The 26815-nt window shown below is 38.7% G+C and overlaps 1 protein-coding gene across 3 annotated transcripts in view; it reads left to right on the forward strand.

Moving 5' to 3' along the window:
- The window catches only part of LOC136863964 (cyclin-dependent kinase 17), a 322506-nt gene that overhangs the window by 96779 nt on the left and 198912 nt on the right, over positions 1 to 26815 (forward strand). The window contains exon 3 of one of the 3 annotated variants that reach the window (XM_067140423.2): positions 21626 to 21808. The exons of 1 other annotated variant lie outside the window; for it this stretch is intronic. In XM_067140423.2, the coding sequence (XP_066996524.1) occupies positions 21626 to 21808 (183 nt within the window). The remainder of the gene's footprint in view (positions 1 to 21625; positions 21809 to 26815) is intronic. One more of the 3 variants, XM_067140424.2, reaches the window with a different exon arrangement.

The following is a 26815-nucleotide window of genomic DNA, read 5'->3' on the forward strand; positions in this document are numbered from 1 at the left end:
AGAATTAAATTTTAGGCCTTCCCCTAAACTACCATTTCACTCAGCGTGAATATAACAATAATAATAATTTTGTGTGGCTATTTCTAGCCGAGTGCAGCACTTGTAAGGCAGGCCCTCCGATGAGGGTGGGCGGCATCTGCCATGTGTAGGTAACTGCGTGTTATTGTGGTGGAGGATAGTGTTATGTGTGGTGTGTGAGTTGCAGGGATGTTGGGGACAGCACAAACACCCAGCCCCCGGGCCATTGGAATTAACCAATGAAGGTTAAAATCCCCGACCCGGCCGGGAATCGAACCCGGGACCCTCTGAACCGAAGGCCAGTACGCTGACCATTCAGCCAACGAGTCGGACAATAAAACACTTTTTGACCTAGATTGTAGCGACTTATTCCTTGACTTTTTATACCGATTTTCATTAAATTCTCTTCATCCGTTTTCTCGTGATGCGTGTACATACATACATACATACATACAGAACAATTTTACGGACAATTAAAAAGTGCATTTCCTTGTTACTGTCGATACGACCGATACAGAAATACCATCATTTTTAAATTCTGAGCAATGTATAGACAAAACTCTCATTTTATATATATAAATTTGAAAACTGGTATTTAGAATTTCCTGTAAAAGTAAATAAACATAACTTTTTTTCGGAAAATCCACTTAAGGGGAACTGAATTTCAATTCATCAAGTCAGTTCACCAGAATATCTAACCAAACTGAAGGAAGCTCCTGGCTTCAGGAACAAGTAACAAACCTAGGGAACTATTTGGCGCTGCGGAAGCCTTTTCACCGACCAGAAGTCTGACTAACATCAAAGGGACCGCTAAGGTCTTGAGTTGACTCTCAGTATAGTAACACTTCAAACAGGATCGATCACGCCTGAAGCCGATTATAAGGTAGAGGCCAATATCCACTTCATCCAAAACAATGGTTAAAGCCGAATAACACGTGTCCTCATTTTTACTGGGAGTTCAAGACCAAAACGGAATAACGGAATAATAATAATAATAATAAATTTGAATGATGTCCCTGAGAACAACAGCCCACTAATTGAACAAGTCCCCAAGTTACTAATTTTAATATAAATCATAATAATTTCACAAAAATCTTCAATTATAAACCTTTAAATATCCCTCCGGTCGTCATAACAGATTCCACCTTACCCCCTCCCCATAATACAACTCCGCCGCCAGCTTCCCGCACTCTCATTGTTGCGCCCACCCCTCCCGTCTCAACTTACTCTCCGCCTAAGCAAGCACACAGATACAACAAACGCAGCAACGGCCATAAATGGGGAGGTCATAAACGAGAAAATCCTGCGTAGTGGGGAATCATTTTCAGTAAATTTTTTCTTCAAAAAGTAGTTTATGCCAGCCTACACCCGCTTAAATATTATGTTATGTTAAACTTTGTATAAGATTATACGTTGCAGTGTAAGTTGCCTTATTATTTACAAATAAAATGATTTTTCATTTCATCCATTGTCAGTGCAAAAATTGCATATGTGGCATTTCATATTTACTCCGATTTAGAGTATTATTTTTATTGTTTATATTAATTGATCACTGAAATGTGTAAAAATTATCAAATACTCCAAATAATAGACACACATTCACTCAAATATCACATTTTTCTGAAATAACATATAAAAATGTACTCACCACGTAGGCCTATAACTTGCCATTGTAGAGGGCAGCGAGTAACCCATGAGTTCATTCATCACAATTTTGTCACCACATTATACAAAATTACACTACACTGTTCAACACTTCTTACACTAATTATTTACACTCAATAGCTATCGCAAATGATCGGAGAAAAAAATTGAAAAAAACTCCTTCAGGATTGTCACTGATAGTTGTTGGCACTCAGATTGAACAGCCGTCACAGAGTGTACATTAGGAGCTCTCAAATTCCTCGAACATAAAACCTGAGACGCACTGGCATATTTGCAATGCTCATACTTCAGCTGTATGGTAAAACCTGAAGTAAGGAGAGGGGCACAAAGCGACATTGCATACTACACAACAATACGGAGTGTTCCGCCACTGGCCTGTTGCCACACAAACAGCGCATCTCTTATTTGCTTGCAGTCTTGATTTTGAGGCTGGATTGAAATCTGGAAAATACTTCCCAAGAATTGAGTTGACAAGTCAACGGGTGCGAGTCTTGCTGATCAAATTGACAAGGCTGCATTAGGGGTAGCGTTCGCATACTTCTGAAATAGTTCCTGCACAATTTGAATACGAAACTCCAGCTCAGTGAATTTGCAGCAGTGTTTCTTGTATATCACGATACATTGAACATTGTTATGTCCAGTAGGTGTCTAAAAATCTGGTGGTAATACTTCTTCATTGTTTTTCTCGCCATACTCTATGGCACGATACATTGGTCTGATGAGTCCACCCCTCCCATTGAGCCATTGTGCTCAATATATACGACCGGCTTCTCTTTGGTTTCTCCTTTCTTGTTTAGAACAGTGCGCATTTCCGTGTCGTGAATGCTGCTTAACATGCAGACATCTCTCTTGTCTTTCCACATCAAGGCGATGAGTTTGTTTTTATCGGCAAAAGCCACCTTCCCTTTTTTCAACTTTTTCCCCCATGACATCCTTCGGAAGATTTTTTCCTGTTAGATTTTACAGTACCGACAGCGCCTGTCTGAAACTGATGAGCTGATCGAAGAGTTCCGGGCTACTGCAATAATTATCTAGAGCTATGGGGTATCCCTTATTTAGAAGAGGTTCGGCTAGAGCAAGCACAACTTTCGAGGGCTTGGTATACTGAGAAATATTCACCCCACAAACCTCATTTACTAACTCAGTTTCCCTGTTTGTGTACCACATGATATTCCACACATATCCTGTTTTATCCTCACATAATTTAACGGATTCCATCCCAAAATGAGCTTTCTTCTTCGGAATGTACATTTTCCATCCCAAACAACCTATCCAAAGCAGTAAACTTTCGTCAGTAGATAGACTATCATCTGGCAAATAGGAAATCCCTCTCTCTGCTTCTTCTTTTCATTTTAGCTGTTCCTATACTAGCTTGTATTGACTGCTGAGCGTACAGATTGGTTTGTTCTGCAAAAAGCTTGCACAATTCATCATCAGTGAAATGCTCAAATATTTCATCCGGTTCTTTTTTATTTAAGAGTTCGCCCTGAATTCCACTTTGGAATGTAGCTGGAAATCGGACTCTCCTACAGCCCCTTACATCCCAATCACTAGGTGGAGTAAGAGGCAAATCCCTCTCATATTCTGACTCACTACTCTCATCAGAGCCCGAACATGGCACCTGTCCGCAGCATCTAGGCAGTAGGCCTACTCCGATGGAAGCACTCGTGCTTGGAGCATCTAATACCAAGATAGTTTCACCATTACTATCTAAACTTGAATCACTGCAACTGTCTTCCTCATTGAGTTCGAGAATACCCCATATATCATCATTCGGAAGATCTACATTTCTTTTGGACATGTTCACAACAAATAGGAAACGCTATATGTACAAGTACCGTTTTTAAATACGGCCACTGCAGTGCTTCAGTCGTCGTTGAGAGCCTGCGCGCTCAGTACATACATCTGTAGCCTAGCCACAAACGCAAATACGGAAGCATTCGCCCATATTTACATTTGTTTGTGCGTGTTGAAATTGCCTCTGACAATAGACGCTGTGGTTAGGTTTTTAAATGGAAAAGGCATGAAAGCTGTTGAAATTCATCGGCAGATTAGTGAAGCATATGGAGAACACACTACGAGCAGAGGAATGGTAGAAAATGGGTTAGAGCATTTAAAGAAGGCCGTACTAATGTCCACAACAAGAAATGTATTGAGCGACTGTCAATACTGAAGACTTGGTGCAAAATGTTGATGCAGTGGTTTGAGGAAACAGATGCTTTATAATTTCGTTATTAAGTTATGAGTTGCCTGAAATTTCAAGGAGTGTTCTGTATGAAGTTGTCAGGACGCTTAGATTACCAGAAGTTGTGCTCATGCAATTCAAAACAAATGGCTTGTCATGCTCACATGGGGATTCTTTTACTTAATGACAATGTGCGACCTCACATAGCTAATCGAACCTGAGACCTCATCGCTTCATTTGGTTGGGGACAATTTGATCATTCTTCATATAGTCGTGACCTAGTGTCTAGCGACTACCGTTTGTTCCTGCGCCTGAAAAAGCATTTACGAAGTCAATGCCACAACGATGATGACCTAAAAACGACTGTGCTGCAGTGGCTGACACATCAGGCGGCAGATATCTATGTGGATGGAATTCAGAAGCGGGCTTCATGATATGACAAGTGCCTTAATATATCTGGAACTTACATTGAGAAGTAGTTTAAGGTTCATACAAACCCCATGGCACTACAGCCCTTGAAGGGCCTTGGCCTACCAAGTGACCGCTGCTCAGCCTGAAGGCCTGCAGATTACGAGGTGTTGTGTGGTCAGCACAACAAATCCTCTCAGCTGTTATTCTTGGCTTTCTAGACCGGGGCCGCTATGTCACCATCAGATAGCTCCTCAGTTGTAATCACGTAGGCTGAGTGGACCTCGAACCAGCCCTCAGGTCCAGGTAAAAATCTCTGACCTGGCCGAGAATCGAACCCAGGGCCTCCGGGTAAGAGGCAGGCACACTACCCCTACACCATGGGGCCGGCAGTTTAAGGTACAGGCTTACATGTAAAAAGGATAATTGTTTAAGAAAATGCATTACTTTTTTTATATCAAGGTAAAGGTAAGGGTGTATTCTGCCCGAAGGCAGGTCCGAACCTCCCCAGAGGTGCGCCTGAGTCGGAGTTTACATATGGTAGGGTGGCCAGTTCCTTTCCGCTCCTCCATTCCCTTACCTCCCCCAACTGCGCGTGGCAGCCCATCCAAATCTTGACCACGCCCAATGTTGCTTAACTTCGGAGATCTCACGGAATGGAAATTCTAAGTTCCCATGGAGGGAATTCGATATTTTTCCACCAATAGAGCATATAAAAAATCTGATCAAAAATTAGATGTTGGCTTTTTCGGCGTTTGCTCTATTAACCAGCGTTTCGTCTTAGGCAGGGTCTGACACATCCCACTCTGACGAGTCTAGTGTCAGACCTAAGACCTAGGCAGGGTCTGACACATCCCACTCTGACGAGTCTAGTGTCAGACCTAAGACCTAGGCAGGGTCTGACACATCCCACTCTGACGAGTCTAGTGTCAGACCTAAGACGAAACGCTGGTTAGTAGAGCAAACGCCGGAAAAGCCAACATCTAATTTTTGATCAAATCTCATGGAATCCGTTGTTTCAACATGGCTATGGTCGTTGGCTCTCTATCAAAATGGTACTTAATTAAAAAACCACTTCTCGTGGAAGATCACAAGGGGATTCCCAGATGAGAATTGTTTTGATGCACGATGGTGAAAATAATTCTATCAGATGGCAGCACCTCTCGGAACATACGGAGAAAGTTGGAAACCTACCACTTGTTTTGTAACCGAGATAGAAATAAAAACTTTCCACGCTTCACACAACGTGCCCACCAGTGGGCTCGCTCCGGCCGCGTCACCTGAAGCAAGCCCCACTCTACAGGTTAACATATTTGTAATTATTTCATTTTAACAGTCCATACTTCTTTGATCATTACATTACTTTGTTCATGCTTAGGTACCCTAAACTAGGCCTACTAGCTGAAAATTTTATGATCATTTTGTCATATAGTCTGCTTTTATTCCATTGCAACTGTTCACAATATATGAAATCAGAGTTCTTATAGATGACAAAATAGATCTCTTATCATTATTTTACAATTCACAAATTACAGGAAAGCTATTAATTACATGTACTCCAAGGCAAATAAAATTAATTTTAACAGCATTTATGTTTTTAACTCCATTTTTAAAATCCAAAATCCGCCTATATGCAACACGGAAATGCTGTAGGGAACGCCCACATTTAGTCCCAAAATAGTGTCTCTATAAGTAACATTCGTGTCCTGCCCTGTGTATATAGACCTTGGTCCCTCCTCATTTTTGCTCTTTATATAAAATAGGTAGTGAAGGAATTCAGAGGAGAACTTGAGAAAGGAATCATAGTTCAAGAAGAGGAAATGCAAAACTATGAGATTTGTCGATGATATTGTAATTTTATTTGAGTCTGCAGAAGATCTGGAGAAATTGCTGAATGGTAAAGATAGAGACTAGGAGGAGTCCAAGATGAAAATAAATCCAAAACAGAAACAATAAATAGAGTCTAATGAAGTCAGATGATGTTAATTTGGGAAATGGTCTTAAAGGAAGTAAATGAATATTATCACTAGGGTAGCTGAATAACTGATTTTGGCAGAAATAAAGAGGGCATTAAATGCAGACTAGTACATACATGGAAAGCCTTTAAAAAAATTTATTTGCTCTCTTCAGACATAGATGTCCAATTTAATAAAATGTTTAAAGACTTGAGTATTGTAGCATAGCAATGTATGGAAGTGAAACATGGATGTTACCTATTGATGAAAGAAAGATAATAGAAACTTTTGAAATGTGATATTACAGCAGAATGCTGAATTTGAGATGGGTTGATCTGCTCATAGGTGAAGAGACAATGAATAGAGTTGGAAGGAGAACAGTTGGTGAAATATGATCAGAAGAAGAGACAGATTGATGGGGCACAATTTGAGACTTCTAACACTTTATTCAGTTAGGTTTAGTGTGTAGGGTAAAAACAGTAAGTGGCCAAAAGTCATGGGAAGACACTGAATGTGATGTTAATAACGAGTTGCTCCTCCGCGAGCCCTAAAAACTGCAGCAATACGGTGAGGCATCGACTCTACAAGGTGTTGGAATCTTTCTGGAGGGATTTGGACCCTCGCATCTTGCATTGCTACCCACAATTGGTCTTGTGTAGTTGGTGCAGGGTTCATAGAGCGTACACAAGCATCAACAGCATTCAATAAATGCTTGATTGCATTAAGATCGGGGGATCTGGAGGGCCAATCCATGGTCGTAACTTCACTGGAGTGCTCCTCCAACCACCTGCGTGTCACCATAGAGCGGTGACATGGCACGTTGTCCTGTTGAAACATAGCATCTCCATCAGGGTACTCTAGTGCCAGAAAGGGATGCAGATGGTCTGAAAGAATGTCCACATAGCATGCACCTGTCAGCGCTCCCTGCAGCTGGACAGTGGGATCTAATAGCGACCATGAGAACGCTGCCCAGACCAGAACTCTCATGCGCCCATCAGCTCGATGCAACTGGAACTGGGATTCATCGGACCATGCCACACGCCGCCACTTTTCCATGGTCCATTGCCGATGTTCGCGGGCCCATGCACGTCGTTGAGCTCTTGTGTTGAGATGTCAGCAAAGGGACAAGAGTTGGTCATTGGCTGGTGAAGCCTATCCGGTGCAGTTGCCTCCTTACAGTCCTGGTAGAAATGGGTTCCTGACTCCCAACATTCAACTGGGCGGTGATCTTACTAACAGTAGCCCGTTAAGCGCCCAGTATGGTTCTGCAGAGTCAACGTGATGTCCGTTCATTAAACACCTCTGGTCTTCCTGCGCGGCGGTTTACGCGGGTGGTAACATTCTCTCTATAATATTGAAGATCCACCATCAACACTGTAACCTCGGAAACCTGAATTCGTGTGTAATCTCTGCAATGCTTTGAGCCTTGCGCCGATGATCATCCCACATTCAAAGTCTTCGGTTAACTCACGACACTGGTGTCTGTGACAGACTGCTCAGCTACGCCACAGCTAGTTGTAATACTACGGCACATGTTCTAATGGGACACCCCTTCCCGTGACTTTTGGCCACGCAGTCTAAACTATATAAAAAAAGAAAATAATACTCTAAATCGGAGTAAATATGAAATGCCACATATGCAATTTTTGCACTGACAATGGATGAAATGAAAAATCATTTTATTTGTAAATAATAAGGCAACTTAAACTGCAACGTATAATCTTATACAAAGTATAACATAATATGTAATATTTAAGCGGATGTAGGCTGGCATAACTACTTTTTGAAGAAAAAATTTACTGAAAATGATTCCCCACTATGCAGGATTTTCTAGTTTATGACCTCCCTACTTAACTGGTTAATTACAGCCAGTAATTTAGGCTGCATTTCTAGTAACAGGAAAACATGCCAATATTAGAAAGCTGTGCTACATTATAATAGTGTGCCCACCTCTCTAAGTGTAACAGTTAATGTTATTAGCTTCTATTCAATTATTGTAACTCTCTGTGACATACCACTTATTACATATAATCTTAAAAAATATTTGTTTAATGTCAACCTAGTCAATACTTACAATTACCACTATTGTGGTTAAATGATCATAAATAATTGAAAAATCGTGAGCATGTTTCGCCCTTCTTTACGGGCATCATCAGCACTATGAACAACTTTAAAAATAATAGTTACATTTAAGACTGTTTTACAATAATCAATCATATAAGATCGGAATAAAATGTGACATTAAAAGTTGTTTTTGATACCATTATTAAAAAGTTATAAGTGAATCTTATAAACAACAAGTTAAAACAATTGTAGGTCAATCTCATAATCTAGTCTAAAAAATATATATGTTAATGTTGGTAGGAAGATTAATATTAATATGGACCTCCACCAAATGTTAAAGAAAATGGATCCATTTCAATTCCAGACGAATGCCATTTGACGATCTTCCTACCAACATTAACATATATATTTTTTAGACTAGATTATGAGATTGACCTACAATTGTTTTAACTTGTTGTTTATAAGATTCACTTACAACTTTTTAATAATGGTATCAAAAACAACTTTTAATGTCACATTTTATTCCAATCTTATATGATTGATTATTGTAAAACAGTCTTAAATGTAACTATTATTTTTAAAGTTGTTCATAGTGCTGATGATGCCCGTAAAGAAGGGCAAAACATGTTCACGATTTTTCAATTATTTATGATCATTTATGATTATTTATGACGAATACCAACGCGATGGATTGACATGGTGAACGGCCCCCTACAGTGTTCTCTCAGAGTAACCACATTGAAAGCTTTAGATAGGGAAGAATGGCGGAGTATGGCTCATCGGCTTGAGGGCTGAATATTATGATAGTCACGACGCCTCAGTCATGAGGCAAAACGAAGAAGAAGAAGAAGAAGAATGATCATTTAACCACAATAGTGGTAATTGTAAGTATTGACTAGGTTGACATTAAACAAATATTTTTTAAGATTATATGTAATCACTGTCGTCAATACGAACCAAATATGAGATTAATGTCTTGTAACATACCACTTAGTCGAGCAGCTCGTCTCCTTTCTCCCAAGTCTTCCCAGCCCAAACTATGCAACATTTTTGTAATGCTACTCTTTTGTCGGAAATTGCCCAGAACAAATTGAGTTGCTTTTCTTTGGATTTTTTCCAGTTCCTGAATCAAGTAATCCTGGTAAGGGTCCCATACACTGGAACCATATCCTAGTTGGGGTCTCACCAGAGACAAATATGCTCTCTCCTTTACATCCTTACTACAACCCCTAAATACTCTCATAACCATGTGCAGAGATCTGTACCCAAACAAAATCCAATTTCCACACCAGGTACAAAGGACACAAAAATGCAGTTAGGCACATCAGATAACCAGTCTTCTTTGAACACATATATGAATACACCCACCTCTTCATGGACATCAGCATAGATCATAAAATATTTCACATCAGTAAAACAGAAAACCATTAAATATTAAGATGGCAGTAGAAATACACACACCGGGTGGGTTGGCCATGTGGTTAGGGGCGCGCAGCTGTGAGCTCGTATCCGGGAGATAGTGGGTTCGAATCCCACTGTCGGCAGCCCTGAAGATAGTTTTCCATGGTTTCCCATTTTCACACCAGGAAAATGCTGGGGCTCTACCTTAATTAAGGCCACGGCTGCTTCCTTCCCATTCCTAGGCCGTTCCTGTCCCATCGTTGCCATAAGACCTATCTGTGTCGGTGCGACGTAAAAAAAAAAAAAGAAATACACATTGCACAAAAAGCCAACTAGAATATCATCAGTGATCAAACACACACCAACATGATTCCCCGTATTCATTCTTCTTAATTAAATCACATACTCCAGTAAAACGCAGAGCACAGTCACAGTGTCACCTCAAAGTCTGCCATTTATGAACATATGTGAAAAATTATATGAATGTTATCGAGCGAGTTGGCCGTGTGATTAGGGTCACATAGTTGTAAGCTTGCATTCAGGAGATGGCGAGTTCCAATCCCACTATCAGCAGCCTCGAAGATGGTTTTCCGTGGTTTCCCATTTTCACCCCAGGCAAATGCTGAGTCTTTCTGTACCTTAATTAAGGCCATGGCCACTACCTTCTGACTCCTAGCCCTTTGCCATCCTTGCATTGCCGAAAACAATCTGAATTCCGTACAGTTGTCAATGAAATTCACAATGAAATCGGAAACTAACAAGATAACTTTTTAATACTTCACAGTTGACAGAAATACCAACATCCTCTCATACAAAATGTACAGGAAACCCACACAGATTTTGCGCACAATAGATAACAAATCTAACCATCCCAACATGCACAAATTAGTAGGACTGAATACAGTGATACACAGAACAATACCCATACCGATGAGAACAACATTGTTCAACAAAAAAATGTTATTGTTTGGATCATCAATCCATAGACAGGTTTGATGCAGCTCTCCATGCCACCCTATCCTGTGGTAATCCACATAACGACGACATCCTATATCTGCTCTAATCTGTTTATCATATTTGTGCCTTGGTGTCCCCCTACTGTTTTTACTACCTACCCTTCCCTCAAAAACTAACGGAAGAAATCCTGGGTATCTTAAGATTATGTCCTATCATTCTATCTCTCCTTCTGGTCAAATAGACCAATTAGATTTATCATTTTGCCTTCAGCACCACATTTCAAAAGCTTTTATCTTTGTTTCTGAGCTAGTTATTGTTCATGTTTCAATTCCATACAATACCACACTTGAGAAGGTCTTTCTAATTCCTATGTCAATGTTGGAAGTGAGCGAATTTCATTTTTTATGAAAGGCATTGCCTGCTTGTGCTGGTCTACATTTTTTTGTCCTCCTTACTTCTACCATTGTTAGTTATTCTACTACTCAAGTAACAATATTCAACTACTTTTAAGACTTCATTTCCTAATCTAATATTTCCTGTATTACCTGACTGCTTGATTGCACTCCATTATTTTTGTTTTACATTTATTTATTTTCATCTTGTACTCCTCCAAGACTTTGTTTATACCGTTCAGCAATTTCTCCAGATCTTCTGCAGAATCAGATAATGATACCATCGGCAAATCACGGAGTTTTGATTTCCTCTTCTTGTATTGTGATTCCTTTTCCAAATTCCTCTTTGATTTCTTTTACATTGAAAAGGAGAGCAGACAAATTGCAGCCTTGTCTCAATCCTTTCTGGATTGCTGTTGCTTTTTTCATAGACCTTGATACTGATCACCCTTCTCAAAATACTGTACCTTGCTCCAATCACCATTATCAAATTCCTTTTCTAGATCTGCAAATGCCATGTACGTGGGCTTGTCTTTCTTAATTTGATCCTCTAAGATCAGGCTTAAAGTTAGGATTGCTCCACATGTTCCTACATTTCTTCTGAAGTGAAACATATCTTCTCCAAACTCAGCTTCAACTTGTCTTTGCATTCTTCTGTAAATAGTAGGCTACACGTTAAGCTTTTGCAGTCGTGAGATACTAAACTAATGGTGAAGTAGTTTTCACAATTGTCAGCACCTAGTTTCTTGGGAATAGGTATAACACCATTCTGTTTAAAATCAGATGGCACTTCTGAATCATACATCTTGTACACTAAATGAAGTAACCTTGCTCTGCTGGTCTCTCCTAAGGCTGTTAGTTGTTCTGAGGGTATTCAATTAATTCCAGGTGCTTTATTCCTGTTTTGGTCTTTCAATGTTCTGTTGAATTCTGACCTCAGAATTGGGTCTCCCATTTCATCAGCATCAAGAGCCTCTTCTTGTTCTAGAACGTTATCATGAACATCTTTTCCTTGATACAATTGTTGAATATGTACCTGCCGCCTTTCTCTCTTGTCTTCTACCTTAGAATTGGTTTTCAATCTGAGCTCTTAATTTTCATACAACTGAATACAAACATTAAAGCAAATCATGAAAGAAGACGGCCACCCACCTGTCTCAGTAGATTGATTATTAAGGAAACAAAGAAGAAACAAAAGATAAACCACACCTGTAAACAACACATACAGAGTCTTCAATTTCTTGAATAGAAATTTGTACAAGATAGCTAACATGTTTCAAAATGCAAGGTCATTACGAAGCATGATGGCCCCCTTTTGCCAGTCTGACATGTCCTTGCTTCGACGCACCTTATAACACTGTTTCCACACAACCAACTGACATACATGGTACCTTTGCAACAAAACAAAAAATACAGTTCAAAGTCATAATAATAATGTTTTAGCCGTCTGAACTGAAGAGCACTTTGCTCACCATTCAGTCAACGAGCCGGACATGAACTAAAATGTCAAAAAACAAACTGCAGTGCCACATAAGCTCACCGGACAGAAAATTAGTCGCACCCTGAGACATCATTCCAATACCGTGTAACTGAAGAGATTTCATAAAGCCACCAGATGGCTGAGATGCTGATGTCTGCGCTACATGTGCTGTTTCAAATCATGGAACTTAGCAGGCCATTCGAGGTGTGATAGGGTGTCGATGTGTTCATCAGACCAATCACTTATGTGTGCAGCCTTGTGAACGTGGGTGTGGTCATCTTGGAAAATGGGAGTGTCCACAGTATATTTATTCATGAAGATGTTCAATGAAGGGCAACACTTGGTCACAGAGAGTATTGAAATGTTAGTGTTAAAATAAACATCCTGGTTCATGTTCACAGTGACTTGAATGAGTGGGTCCAAGTCATAGTATGAAAAATACCCTCAAAACATCACAGAACCACTTCCGATCTGAACTATACCCTCTACACACTTTGGGTGAAATGCCTCATTAGGCTGTCAGTGCACTCGACGTGTATGTCATTTGAAAACTGGCAAAAACATAACTCGTTGGACCACACTATATTCCTCGAGTCAGCTACTGACCACGTTCAGCTTTGCTCGGCCAGTTGAATACGTTCCACTTTTTTTGCCGCTGTGAGCAGTGGCTTCTTACAAGTACATCCCCAAATGTTCATTGCATGTAGCTCCTTTTACAATGTTCACTCAGAAATTGGTTGGGCTGGACCTTCATTCACAAACTGCAGAAATTCCTGTCGGGTTTGAAACAAATTTTCGTTGACAAGATATGGCACTTATCTCTAATACCTGTCGGTTAGGATCTTGCGACCACCGTTCTTACGCCGTGTTTCATGATTACGAGTGGTATACTGTTTCCAGCAGATACATTGGACAGTGTGCTTTTATACACTAGCAAATCAGGCATCTTCATTCACTGTGTGGTCATGGGTACGACCAAACACGGTAGCCCCTGTTGCCAGTCTGTTATCTTTGTTTCAACGCAGTTTGTTGCACTGTTTTAAGGATAAAGTCATACAAATTACTTTATAAGTCATTGCTGCACATTACATTCGTACAAAAATTATTGGCATGCATTCATATCTAATACACGTAAAGAAAAATAGACTACGGCCACGTAGCACTTCCCTCTCTCCCTGTTGAGCAGAGTTGTCCCTGCTCTGCATTTCCCTTCCTCCCCTGCAGACATGTTTGTGTTAGAAAGCCACGATTGAGGCCAGTGACCTGAAATAAATCCAGCTGGTACACTGGAGGTAACGGATGTGAAACTAGAGCAGGTTTTAAGGTAAGTACAGAAAGCTTGCTCGAATCGATTAAAGTGTCAATAATGGACTTCCAATACTTGTACAATTTGTCACACTTGTTCATATTTTCCATTCACAATCACTGGAAAGTTTACGCAACATAAACAATTTTGTACATGCATATACAGAGTGTTAATAAGGTACGGCCAAACTTTCAGGACACATTCCTCACGCATGGAAGAAGAAAATATGTTACATGGATCAGGATCTGGAAACTCTTTATTTCTTGTTAGAACATATTTTGTACAACGCTGCATAGTACATTAACCATGGGAAACACACAGGAACAAAACTTACCAGCATACCATGTGGAACTCTTCTTACATGAAATGTTCATAATTTGACACATGAAAAACTTAAGTTATATAGTACTTCTACAATACCAGAAACAAGTATCAATGAAACCTGTTACGGGGTTACCCGTGGAACGCAGAGGTGAAAGAAGGTGCCGGGGTGAATGGTTGTAACTACAATGTCAAAGCAATTTAGAAATAAGACTTAGAAAAATCCAAGATTTCAAAACTTTAACACACTTGGGCTACAAGCCCCTAGTTTTACAATTTTTTTTTGAGCTTCCAGCTCAAACTTTACAGACGAGCGTAAATTCACAAAAGGGCAGAAATTCCCTAATACCTGGAGCACTTGCTCCCAAAATGGCAATGTTAAGCCTCCCAGAGGCACTTTTACAACTCATGAAAAAGAGCTGCGTGCTCTCAGCTTTCCAAGCTTATTCAAGGCAATATTAGAAAATTACCATCACTCGCCACCAAGGCACAACTTACAAAATTTAAAACAGGGGTATCTCGTACCCAACCTATTGGGCCGTTGCGGAAAAGAACAGGTTAAGAAAATGGCCCGAAACACAAATTGAATGGAGGCGAGTACTTGCACTCCTAAATATGCATTCTTAAAACCTAAAGGGCACTAGGACGATGAAACAGGGGCTATTCCCAAACTATGGAGGTGACTCATATAAGAATAAATTAAGACTTTACGGGAAGGAAGAAAACCAGTTGCAAAACATAGTCACCTCAAACCAATATGAAGGGGAGCTCTAGAGGGTACATCACTCTCTATCCCAGATTTACAGTTAAAGATCTTATGAAGTTTTTACATTAGCCAGCAGAAATTACATTTTCAGAAAAGTAGGTTACATAGTTAAAGTTTCGGACCTCTCCCTCGGGTTAAACTGCAGAGCTAGCAAGAAATAAAGATGTTAATTGGCCATTACCTTGCTGAAGAACTGCTGCCTGATGAAAGAGGCGCCTCCCGCCTCCTGCTTGACACACACACACTAAGTTAGATGACGATCAAATGGCCAAGAGACGTGAAAATCCGCAGTATATAAACCCTCGGGGAAAGTTCGAGACTTTTCATGAATAATCAAGACACACCCACAGGATTTTATTGGATAACATCAAAAGTGACACTCAGAATCGAGGAAGAAGCCTATGATAGGCGGAAAATTAATTACAGAGATTCGTGATTGGCTAAATTCAAAACTAGCGGAAAGAAAAGATAAATATTGCCAACCCAAAAATAAGGAACATTAACTAGTTAAAAAAACTTATGAATACAAAACTTCTTTAAATCAAAGTTCATCCACTTCACACCAGGGTGCATGATCATAGTTTTTGTAGTGACATCTGTTGAAGAAAGTCCAAACTTCTTGATGAAGGGCAAACAAAACAAGTAGAAATTCACACAGTACAGGAAACTTCAAAATAACGGAATTTAATTAGATTTCTGTAGTGACATCTCCTGAGTAAAGGTTTAAGTAGGTCTAGTTTCAAGTTCACGATTTCTCTAGAAGAGGAGTTCCTTTTAGGCGCAAGATTTAAATGTGCAGCTTAGAGGTGTACCTCCCGGTACAAAACCAATATTGTTATTTGATATTGGTAATACTGTGATGTCTGTTGCTCATCATTAATGGACTTGGTAGCAATAATCTAAATTCATGAATATCTCCGTTATATCTCGAAAAGTAAAAAACTACCAGATATCAAATTATGGAAAATTAACATTTTCTATGCACGCTTTTTACATAGAACTAATATATCCTGGGAAATTTGGAAGTTATTGAAAAATATAATAATCTTAAATTATTCATCACACAGTTTAAAGAGCATGAAATAAATAATTGAAAATTATATTTTACACAAATTGTATTAAGTACAGATTTTCAGTACAGTTAATATGAACAGAAATATTGCTACACAACTGTATACTAATCAAATAACATATAGCTCGGTGCATATTCTGGCTGTCCCCGCAAAGAAAGGAAAATATCAATGTACAACAGCCCTGACGGGCCTTGGCTGAATGCCTGCAGATTACGAGGTATCGTGTGGTCCTCACGACAAATCCTCTTGATTACTATTCTTGGCTTTCTACGCAGGGACCGATATCTCCATCAAATAGCTCCTCACTTATAATCACATAGGTTGAGTGGACCTTGAACCAGCCCCGAGATCCAGCTAAATATCCCTGACCTGCTCAGCAATTGAATCCGGAGCTTCTGGGAAATGGGCAGGCATGCTACCCCCCAGGTCATGGTGCTGGCTACCCCGGCTGTATCTGAACTCTTACGAGTTTTGATAAGTGCTGTATTCACATATTGTTCCAGATAGACAAAAATTGATCTGAACCTGTTTTTACCTTTTGTATTGCCCCCTTCATACCGGGCTTGGCTCAGCCGGAGAACGAGAGTCCCAAGGGTGGACCGTTCGTTGTCTGGCTTTGCTAATTTTTGAAGGCAGGGAAAGAGACAAGGACTAGCGACAGTAATACAAAAATATAAAACAACAGGTTTCTGACATTTATTACAAACTAGCACCTTCGACAATAACAAAATTATATTAGTAAATCTTGATGGTAATATTAATTTTTTTCTTTTCTGCCAGTTCTGATTAATTTCTCCAATATTCTGGATGACCTTAGTTCTGTAAATATACAGAGTACTATTAGCCTTATTTATGGCCTAACGAAACAACAACAAAAATAAAAATGTACATTTCGTTCGGAAGACTTCCTTTCAATAATGTCATTATTATTTATAATTTAAAAGAAATTGAAACTGTCACATTCAAATTTATCTTGGACGTCGAAAATAACAGGCTTATATATATTTACATTTGCTATCTCAAATAAAACTTTCCTTCTTTAATGTACAGGATTAAACGTTGCTTCAATTAATTGAAAAATAGTGAAATCAAAATCTTATTGAAATATTACTCAAAAATGTCTCCATTGGACTTAATTTTACAAACTCGTGTTTATACAATAATTATTACTTCAAAACTTTCCCTAATATTTCATTAGACAAACGTGATGTCAATCTTTAGCATCTGATATTTCTAAGAAATTCTTAACGTTGTAGGCTTTACAAAAGTAATTGGTGAAACTTGTCCACTGAAATAATCCTTTCTTATTCATTATTATATGGTACTCGGAACTTTTCTCTACTTAAATTCAAAATAAAATTCACTAAAGGTTTAAATCTTCAAAAGTTATATCACCACAAACAACGATGTTGATAATCAGGACTCACGTAACAAACACGTGGCCGGGTCAAAAACCATATTCAAAGAAAATATCACAATTCACTGAAATAATTATCAATCACACACACAGCATTCACACTAAGGCACTCGAGAATTATTTACACTATTTACAACGAATTCTAGCCTTTGAATATTAAACTTTGATCTTTAATCCTAAATCTCTGAAATTTCTCGATGACGGCATCGGCTAAAGAAAAAATTATTTACGTCCCACAGAAATGTGATAGTCTGGATGATCACTCAGTTAAATAAGATAAGATTTACAACGTTGACCATGATAACATCGGTGATTGATACCTGAAGAAATTGTCGTCAACAAAAACGCACATAGAATAGGTCAAATATTAGCATTCGCTTTCATGGTTCATGAGTCACGACATTATTATTACACAACTCCATGTTAATCAATTAACACGTGCTCCACATGAAGAATTTACGTCCAACAACACGTATTCTCCAAATAAGACTCAATAAATGGATTCACAATTCAACAACACACAGCAAATAACCCCTTCTTAAGTCAACAAATTAGAATAAATGAACCGTCGAGATTCTGCCACATTCCAGGCTCATGTTCATCCTATTTGAGCACACATTAACATCATACACACAAAATCAAGCAATGTTTAAACTCATGACCCTTATTAATTTATTTAACCCGAGATGAAAATGTATTATTATTATTATTATTATTATTATTATTATTATTATTATTATTATTAGATGTGCTAGATCTCAAATTCATGCAAACAAGGATTTGACAATATGCCAGATGACACTAACGGATCACTCCATCCACTCTTTCGATATTGTAAACATGTACCCAAGCATACAAGTATCAAAATTAATTCCGATAATTATAAACAATTTAAACAAAAACAGCCACTTAAGCAAACTAGAGATACAAGACTTTATCACAATATTAAAACTTATCATCGACAATAACTTCTTCACTTTTGACAATGTCATATATCAACAAAATGGTTTGGCAATGGGGTCACCGGCCTCAGGTATCTTAGCAGAAATATACCTGGACTTCCTCGAATACACCAAAATTGACAACGAATTCGAAAACATTCTCTTTTGGGCCAGATATGTCGACGATGTCTTTGTAATCATGAATGAGAAATCAATTAACGCACCCACCACCCTCTTAAGACTCAACAATATTGATCCTCATATCAAATTCACACTAGAATCCGAATCAAATCAAAAAATCAACTTTCTAGATTTAACCATCACTAGAAACTCAGATTCTTTCAGTTATAAAATTTTCAGAAAACCCACTCAAACAGCCTCCACCATTCGCCAAGATTCAGTGCACCCCCAGTCCCACAAACGAGCCACATACAACAGCCTAGTTCACCGAGCCTTCAGCATACCTATGTCCAATAAAGATCTAAAAAACGAACTCAACACAATCCGCGGAATCGCAAAATTCAACGGCTTCAGCAATCATTTTATAGAAAGGATAATCAATAAACACAAACATCGCCCAAAAACTACCCTCAAAAAAGAAATAACCAAACCTCTAACATTTTCCACCTTCACGTTCAACAATGATATCTACAAGTTAACCAACATCTTTAAGAAACAAGGCGTTAAAATAGCCTTCAAAACCAACAATAAGAACATGAATGTTTTATACAATACTTCACACATCAACAAGACCAGCAGTTTTTTAAAATCAGGAGTTTATAGGATCAAATGTACCACCTGTAAAAAAACCTACATCGGGCAAACCGGGAGAAACTTCATTATCAGATACCACGAGCACACTAACGCAATAAAATACAACAAGTTTTCAGCCATCGGCCAACACATGCAAGATTATAACCATAATTTCACCAATATTGAACAAGACATGGACATCCTCGTATTAGCAAACAAGGGCCCTTTACTGAACATAATGGAAAATTACTACATACACCTAGACCAATACTTTAATGCCAGTCACAATCTCAATGAAATCTCAGAGAAACCCAACATACTCTTCGATCTATTTATCACTTTCCTCAGAAACAATAATGCAGCCAACCTAAACTCAATCCTAAATTTAATCAAAGGTACTTTTCCAAGACAATTACACTTTCTCCTGCACCCTTCAGCCCCACCTTAAGCCCTCTTCCTAAGCCATATTTCATTTCAATACAAGAACTTACTGATTTCCATGATTATAATTTTTACAACACCCCATTTATACTTTATTCTTTGTTAAAAACCTCTTATTATGTATATTCCTTGTATTATTAACTATTACCATAACATCTCATTTCACTTGTTATTCTTTAAAATAATATTGTCTTAGGATTTCGCCACAAATGATCTTTGCTTCAATACGGCTGATGATGACCCCTAGATGGGTCGAAACTAGTACCGTATAATTTTGTAAATTTGTGAATATATTGTATTGAAAAGGTGGAAACATTTAAGTTATTATTATTATTACTTAACACAACATGCCGTAAATCTGTCCCACACGACTTCAGAAAAAATTATTTTCAAAATTAAATTATTAATTATCGGTTGGACAATTATTTTTAAATCACATTAGACTATTAAATAGGACAGCTGGAATAATCGTAGAAGACACACACACGTTCTAGCTGTACTAATAGAGACCAAATATCACTCGTACACAAATGACTATACTACCATCTCCCATATGAAAGAAGAATGAAAATTTTCAAAACTACTGCAAGACTAGAATAAATATTACCACTAATGAATAAGTAAAAGCATTATTTCTACAAAGATGAACAGATAAACATTATAAAAATTTACTTAAATGATTGATGGAACTGGATTTCTGCCGATGAGCTGGAGCATGTGGCATGCTATCTGCCCGCGGTCGCTATCTCCCCATGTCAGAGATCGCCTACATCTCAATGCAGCATTGTAGCCTTGATGATCAAAGTAGAGGAAGCCTACCTCTTCATGGCATAGCAACATCTTGAAATGCTCGTTCCAGCACGTGGCGACTCTTCTATCTTCTCGTACAGTAGAAGCTGAAACTGACAAACAATTTTAGGATATGTTCCGTACACACGATGACTTTAGAGATGAAATTATACGTAACTTTAATTACGAAAATCTGCCAAACTCGTAGATCCGAATAATAATGAAGGTTGACTGATTGTACTGCAGAATAATTAGTCCAAGAGGCATCTGCGTCATGAATATAAGAACAGCCTCGAAGCACGTCGAAGTTCACAGAATAACAGCACAGTAAAAAGCGTTGAAGCGCAGTAGGAGAGACGTCGAAGTTCACAGCACAGTAGAAGAGCACAGGAAAGAGCACAGCAAAAGAGAACATTTCTTCTGGAAACTCGGGTATTTAAGCATGTCCAGCACAAGGGGTGTGTCACTATAATTGTCCGTAATTGGCCGATGTCAAGTGTTTCAATTCTCAAAAGTACTTCCGTCTGGAACTTGCCATGCGCCAACCTTGTCGAGGTGACCTTGGCCTGCTCCTCAGTTGGTCACGTGGGGACAGCTGATAGCTCGGTAGAAAAAATCAATACATCGCTTCCCTAACCAACTCGAGACCGGTTCTGGACGGGTGAAACTGTCTCTGTAACACAGGGCTGGAGAATATCGCCCGTGCTAATGAAATAATAATTTTACACACGCAGAAACAATAAATACTTATTGTAGGCCAAATTTGAAGGGGACAGTGTATGGCTTGCCAGATGTACAGTTTTAGCCAGAAGAGTACGGAATTTTCAATTTTTTTTCTTTTAGTGTACAGTTCAAATAGTAAACTGTAAGCTGGATGTTCCCACTTTGCAAATTACTGCATGAATTTCCTCTATTTTGGATGTTAAATAGAGGGATGTGTGATAAAGATCTACATTGTAGTATGTAGGGTAGGCATCTTCTTGTTTTGCTGTTATAATTTAGTAAATAATGTATGATAGTACCATTTATGTTAACACAGGCAAATATTTCTGGAAAAGATGTGCTTTCTGCTGAAACCTTATGGTAAAGTAAACCCTCATTCAAGGCTTTAAAAAAAAATCCTATAAAGACCTTAAATAGGAGTTTTACTGTACTTACAAGCTTAACATTATACAAAAATTAAAGATTAATAAAAATTTTATTTGAATTATCATGTAATAGTATGAAAATATTAGATTATGTTAAATCAGCTGGGGATAATTAGCTTATGTCCTTTTGTGTCTCCTTTTACAGCAGGATATTAACAAGCGGTTATCACTTCCTGCTGATTTACATCTGCCTGAGTCATTTATAGCTAAACAAAATGTTAGTCCAACCATTGATGGCCCTCTCAGCCGAGCCAGTAGACGCCAATCACTCTCCGAGATCGGTTTTGGGCGAATGGAGACATACACCAAGCTGGATAAACTTGGTCAAGTAAGTGCATTTTTTACAGGTGATACAACACATCCATTTCCTTATAATATTTATTACATTTCAGTTATTTGAAAAGTGATTTACAATATTCACACTGAAAAAATGCTTGCAGTTATACCTTACTTAAGGCCATGGTCACTTCTTTCCTACTCACATCCCAATGTCGCCATAAGACCTGTGTGAGTTGGTGTAATGTAAAATCAAAAGCAAAAATAAAGAAAGTGTGTGAAAATATTTTCTGGCTCTAGTGTCACATGTCCTATTTCAAATGACAGAAGTATATGTAGCCCCTGGATCGTTATGTCCAGTTTCCAGTTGGAGATGCTCATGCTATGGAAAATTTCAAGTATTTTATGTTCTAGATTTTAGCAGGTCGTTGAACAAGGGTTTTATCATTATTTGATTTCATATTTGGGAATATAGTTCTAGGAATCCAGTATAAAATCTATAAACCCTTCAGTGCTTCAGTACACTCGTGTCCTTAAAGTTAAGGGAACTTTGATATCCACAAGAAAACATTTTGTCATGGAGATGTGCAGATTTAACTGTGGTTGGACAACAGGGAAGCATGTGAGTACATGGGATGTTCAGTACAAGACCGATTAGTGTGTGTGAAACAGTCCATGTGGGAAGAGGTCTTGGGTACAGCAGTTCTGACTTAATGTTGTGTGCGTTTGGCACACACTATTTGAGTTGTAACGAAGCAGAATGGCGTTGTGAATACATTTGGTTGACATTACATGTGGCCAGATCATCAGCGGATTAGAGACCGGCCACAGTCAGTGCGAGGTGGGCTGGGATTTGAAGTCGCCTGTAGCACCATTTCACGACTGTGGAGAAGATTCCAGGAGGGAGAAGACATTCAACGACAGTACAGGTAAGGTCAACCATGTGCTACAACCAAGCGCCAGGATCGTTATTGTGCCTCAAGTGCCTGAAGATGCCCAACCAGCTCAGCACCTGCATTTGCTGGCGACCCCACAGGAACCTCTGGGTCACACATTTGCCATCGGCCTGTGTGTTGTCAGCTTCGATAGTTTGCTCTGTATGCTCGGCGAACTGCCAGATGCATTCCTCTCTCACGAAGGCACTTCATGGCTTGTGCAATGTGGTGTCTTGCCCACCGTGATTGGACCCAGGCATAGCTTCTGATCATGGATGAGTCACAGATTAGCTCAAAGAGTGATTCTCACAGTCTGTTCATCTGGTGCACCCCTGGAATACGTTACGAACCTGCCAGTATTTTGGAAAGGGACTGATATAGCAGTGCCAGTGTTCTTGTCTGGGGAGAGATCGTTTTAGGAGCATGTACACCACTGAATGTGTTTCCTAGGAATACTGTGAAGGGTGCATCTATAGGGATGACATTCTGCAACATTATGTGCAATTTTTTTGGTTGCATTTGGAACTGGGTTCTGTCTGACGGATGATAATGCCTGCCTACACAGGGCTGGCTGGCCTAGTGGAGGCAACATGAGGACATCACACATCCAGAGTGGCCAGCTCGTTCCCTGGATATAAATCCTACAGGACATGCATGGGACACTCTTGGCTGAAGGATTGCAGCCCTAACACTGCCACCATGGACCATTGTTGACCTCCAAAGGGTTTTTGTCCAGCATTAGTATGTGTTACCTCAAGTCATGCTGGCTGGCCTGATCCACAGTATGTATCCTTTGTTGCCATGCAATGTGCACGGGCACTGTTAGGTCTTATGGCAATGATGGGATAGAAAAGGGCTAAGATCGGAAAAGAAGCTACCATGGCCTTAATTAAGGTGCAGCTCCTGCATTTGCCTGGTGTGAAAATGGGAAACCACAGAAAACTATCTTCATTATTGCTGAGAGTAGGGTTCAAACCCACTACTCCTGAATGGGCAGTCACTTGCTCGGTACTGATCTTTTGGTGACGATGGGATGGAATGGGATGGGATGGGTTAAGACAGGACTAGGACGGAAGTGACCCTGCCTTAACTGAGGAACAGCCCCAGCCTTTGCTTGGTGTGAAAATGGGAAATCACCAGAGATTATCTTAAGGGCTGTTGACGGTGGGGTTCGAACCCACTGTCTCCCAAATACAAGCTAACAGCTATACGTGATCCAAATCGTGCAGCCATCTCACTAGGTAAATCCTGTATAACAGGCTCAAAAATTTTCGTCTCCCACCATAGAAAAAGAGTTGAAAATATGCTGAAAGCAACTGTGTAAGTGGCTTGTCCGATGTCTGTTTCTGTAATCACTCCTTTTCTTTTGTACCGGTAAACATTATGATAATATTCCCTATGGGAATCACCATCTATATCATGAAACATTATGATAGCAACTGTTTCTGCACTGCCTCACAGGTTGCAGTTGGTGATGGAGTTTCAGGAGGGACAGATACATGTGATGGTACTTGCGATTGGCTTTTCAGGACCTGATATTTGAATACCATGAGCATTATTGGAACTACATGAACCGGTAGAATTTTCAGATTTAAAAAATTCTTTTCTATTATTATTATTATTATTATTATTATTATTATTATTATTATTATTATTATTATTATTGTTGTTGTTGTTGTTGTTATTATTATTATTATTATTATTATTATTATCGGTGCTCTTTTGTGGTGGTATGCAATGTTATGCAGTACCGGCATCTTATTCTTGAAAGAAAAAAATCTGATATCATTTGGAATATTTTTATCAGATTTCCTATGAAGTGCTGGTTTATGCCTTAACATCAAGTGTGTCCACTTTTGTTACATTTCTGTAGATATGATGCATATGAGCATGATTGACGTTTCTGAAAATTGCTGTTCTAAAATTATCATTCTTGTCCTATCAACCATTTTGTGTCGTCAGTTCAGAGTTAAATTAAAAGAAAGAAATAATCTTTGTCTTGCTCTTTTTTATCCTTCCGGATTTGTGGCTGCTGGAATATAATAGTGTGCCAGCCCTGCGGTGTACGGATATTGTGCCAGGTCAGGGATTTTCACCTGGATCTGAGGGGTGGTTCGAGGTCTACTCAGCCTCAACAAATTTGACCATTTTTGGTCTTTAGTTGGTCTGTATTGACTAAAGTCATATAAATACCAAGGGTTATAGTTTCGTCCGCCCTGTCAATATATTGTTAAATTCGTAAGTTTACACAATTATTTTGACTCGTATATGTTTTGGGAGATACCACTCCCTTCATCAGCGACTACTACATCACAGAACAAAACTTCACATATTCTACGATCTAACAACCTTAATTTATACCCAAAAAAAATTAAAATCGTAAACACACTGAAATATTTCTTGATACTGTTTGTTGTGTTTATTCTTATGTAGAAGAAAACTTTATAAAAAATAGTCATCTGGTTTTTCTTGGATAAACTCAGAAAAAGTTAAAATCTTGGTCTTGTTGCTGTTAAAAATCTTTCTAAAATTATCTTATCTGCCATTGAATTATTATTATTAATTTTTTGTTTTCTAGTGGCTTTACGTCGCACCGACACAGATAGGCCTTATGGCGACGATGGGATGGGAAAGGGCTAGGAGTTGGAAGGAAGCGGCCATGGCCTTATTTAAGGTACAGCCCCAGCATTTGCCTGGTGGGAAAATGGGAAACCATGGAAAACCATCTTCAGGGCTGCTGACAGTGGGATTCGAACGCACTATCTTCTGGATGCAAGTTCACAGCTGCGCACCCTAACCACACGGCCAACTCGCCCAGTTGAATTATTACTCTTTATAAGATCTATTATGAATAATTTCTTTTGACAATGACTGGTTGAACAGGATAGTGTTATGCTGGTTTTAGAGCAGATCAAACTTCCCATCGTGTCCTTAAAATTTGTGCGTAGTTGTTGATCTTCTTATTTTGTTATATCGAGCGGAGAAACCTGCTCGCTCTCCAGCCGGACACATACTACGTGCAGATGTTGCGTAAACCTGAGGCTACTTGTAAGTAGAAATTATAAGAAAAAATCTGCATAATAAATATAATGGAATTATTGATTTTTTTTTCTATGAAATCATCATTTCCAATTTCACTTTCAACAAATTGTGATATTTGTGGCATATTTATCAATAAAAGCAGTTGAGTAACATGAAATCACTTGGAAAACAGTTGTTTCAACTCCTGTGAAAATAATGTGAGGAAATCTTGCTGCACCATACTGCCTTTCATGTATTTTCCAATAATTTTCTAACTATTCAACAAATCGTAACACATGAACAGCATCAAAGAGAAAAGACCATTGAACATATCTGTGGTAACCCGAACACAAGTTTTATTTTTACATGTATGTGATCCCTCCAACACAGGAAAACTCTCACTGACCTTTACTCGGGAATGGGATGCATTAGCATTTTACGCGGGCCCTGTCATGGTCGGTCATGTGCGTCATTGTGTTAATTCATCATTATTTTCACCTTTCCCGCTATCATCTTATTCCTCAGAAGTTTCCACTTAAAGAATAATTTACTTTGATGCAAAATGTGTACCAGTGGTTTTGAATACACTCATCGCAAATCAAATAAACTATCTGTTTCAACTAACCCTTGAAAATAGCTATTCACTTTAAAGATGACTTTCTTCTCAAAATAAATGATGTGAAAAGCTTTTACAGATATAATTCTCTTTTGTTCTGATTTATGTATTGAATTGTTTGAAGACCAGATAAAGTTAAGAGAGAAACATGTGATATAAAATAAGCCAGTGATATCCACATGGTAAATGACCTTGTTTCCTCGTTACCAAGGAAAATCATTTTAGTCCTTGGCATGAATACAAACCCAACTTTTCACATGTCATAAAAATAAGAAAATGGTTTGTGCCTTATGTCTTATGATGTGTTGTTTTTTACAATGTTGACAGTGTAAGGAAATCCTAACTCATGCTGACAATAAATATTGCATCATGTTTAAATAAAACTGCTTCTGACTTCTCACAAATCTCGTGCCTTACTGGTATATCATTCAAAATGTTTGTGTTATTTCCAAGTCATATTGGAAATATACCATCGCTGTTGGTAGGT

This window comes from Anabrus simplex, chromosome 2, assembly GCF_040414725.1.
Source record: "Anabrus simplex isolate iqAnaSimp1 chromosome 2, ASM4041472v1, whole genome shotgun sequence".
NCBI lineage: Eukaryota > Metazoa > Arthropoda > Insecta > Orthoptera > Tettigoniidae > Anabrus > Anabrus simplex.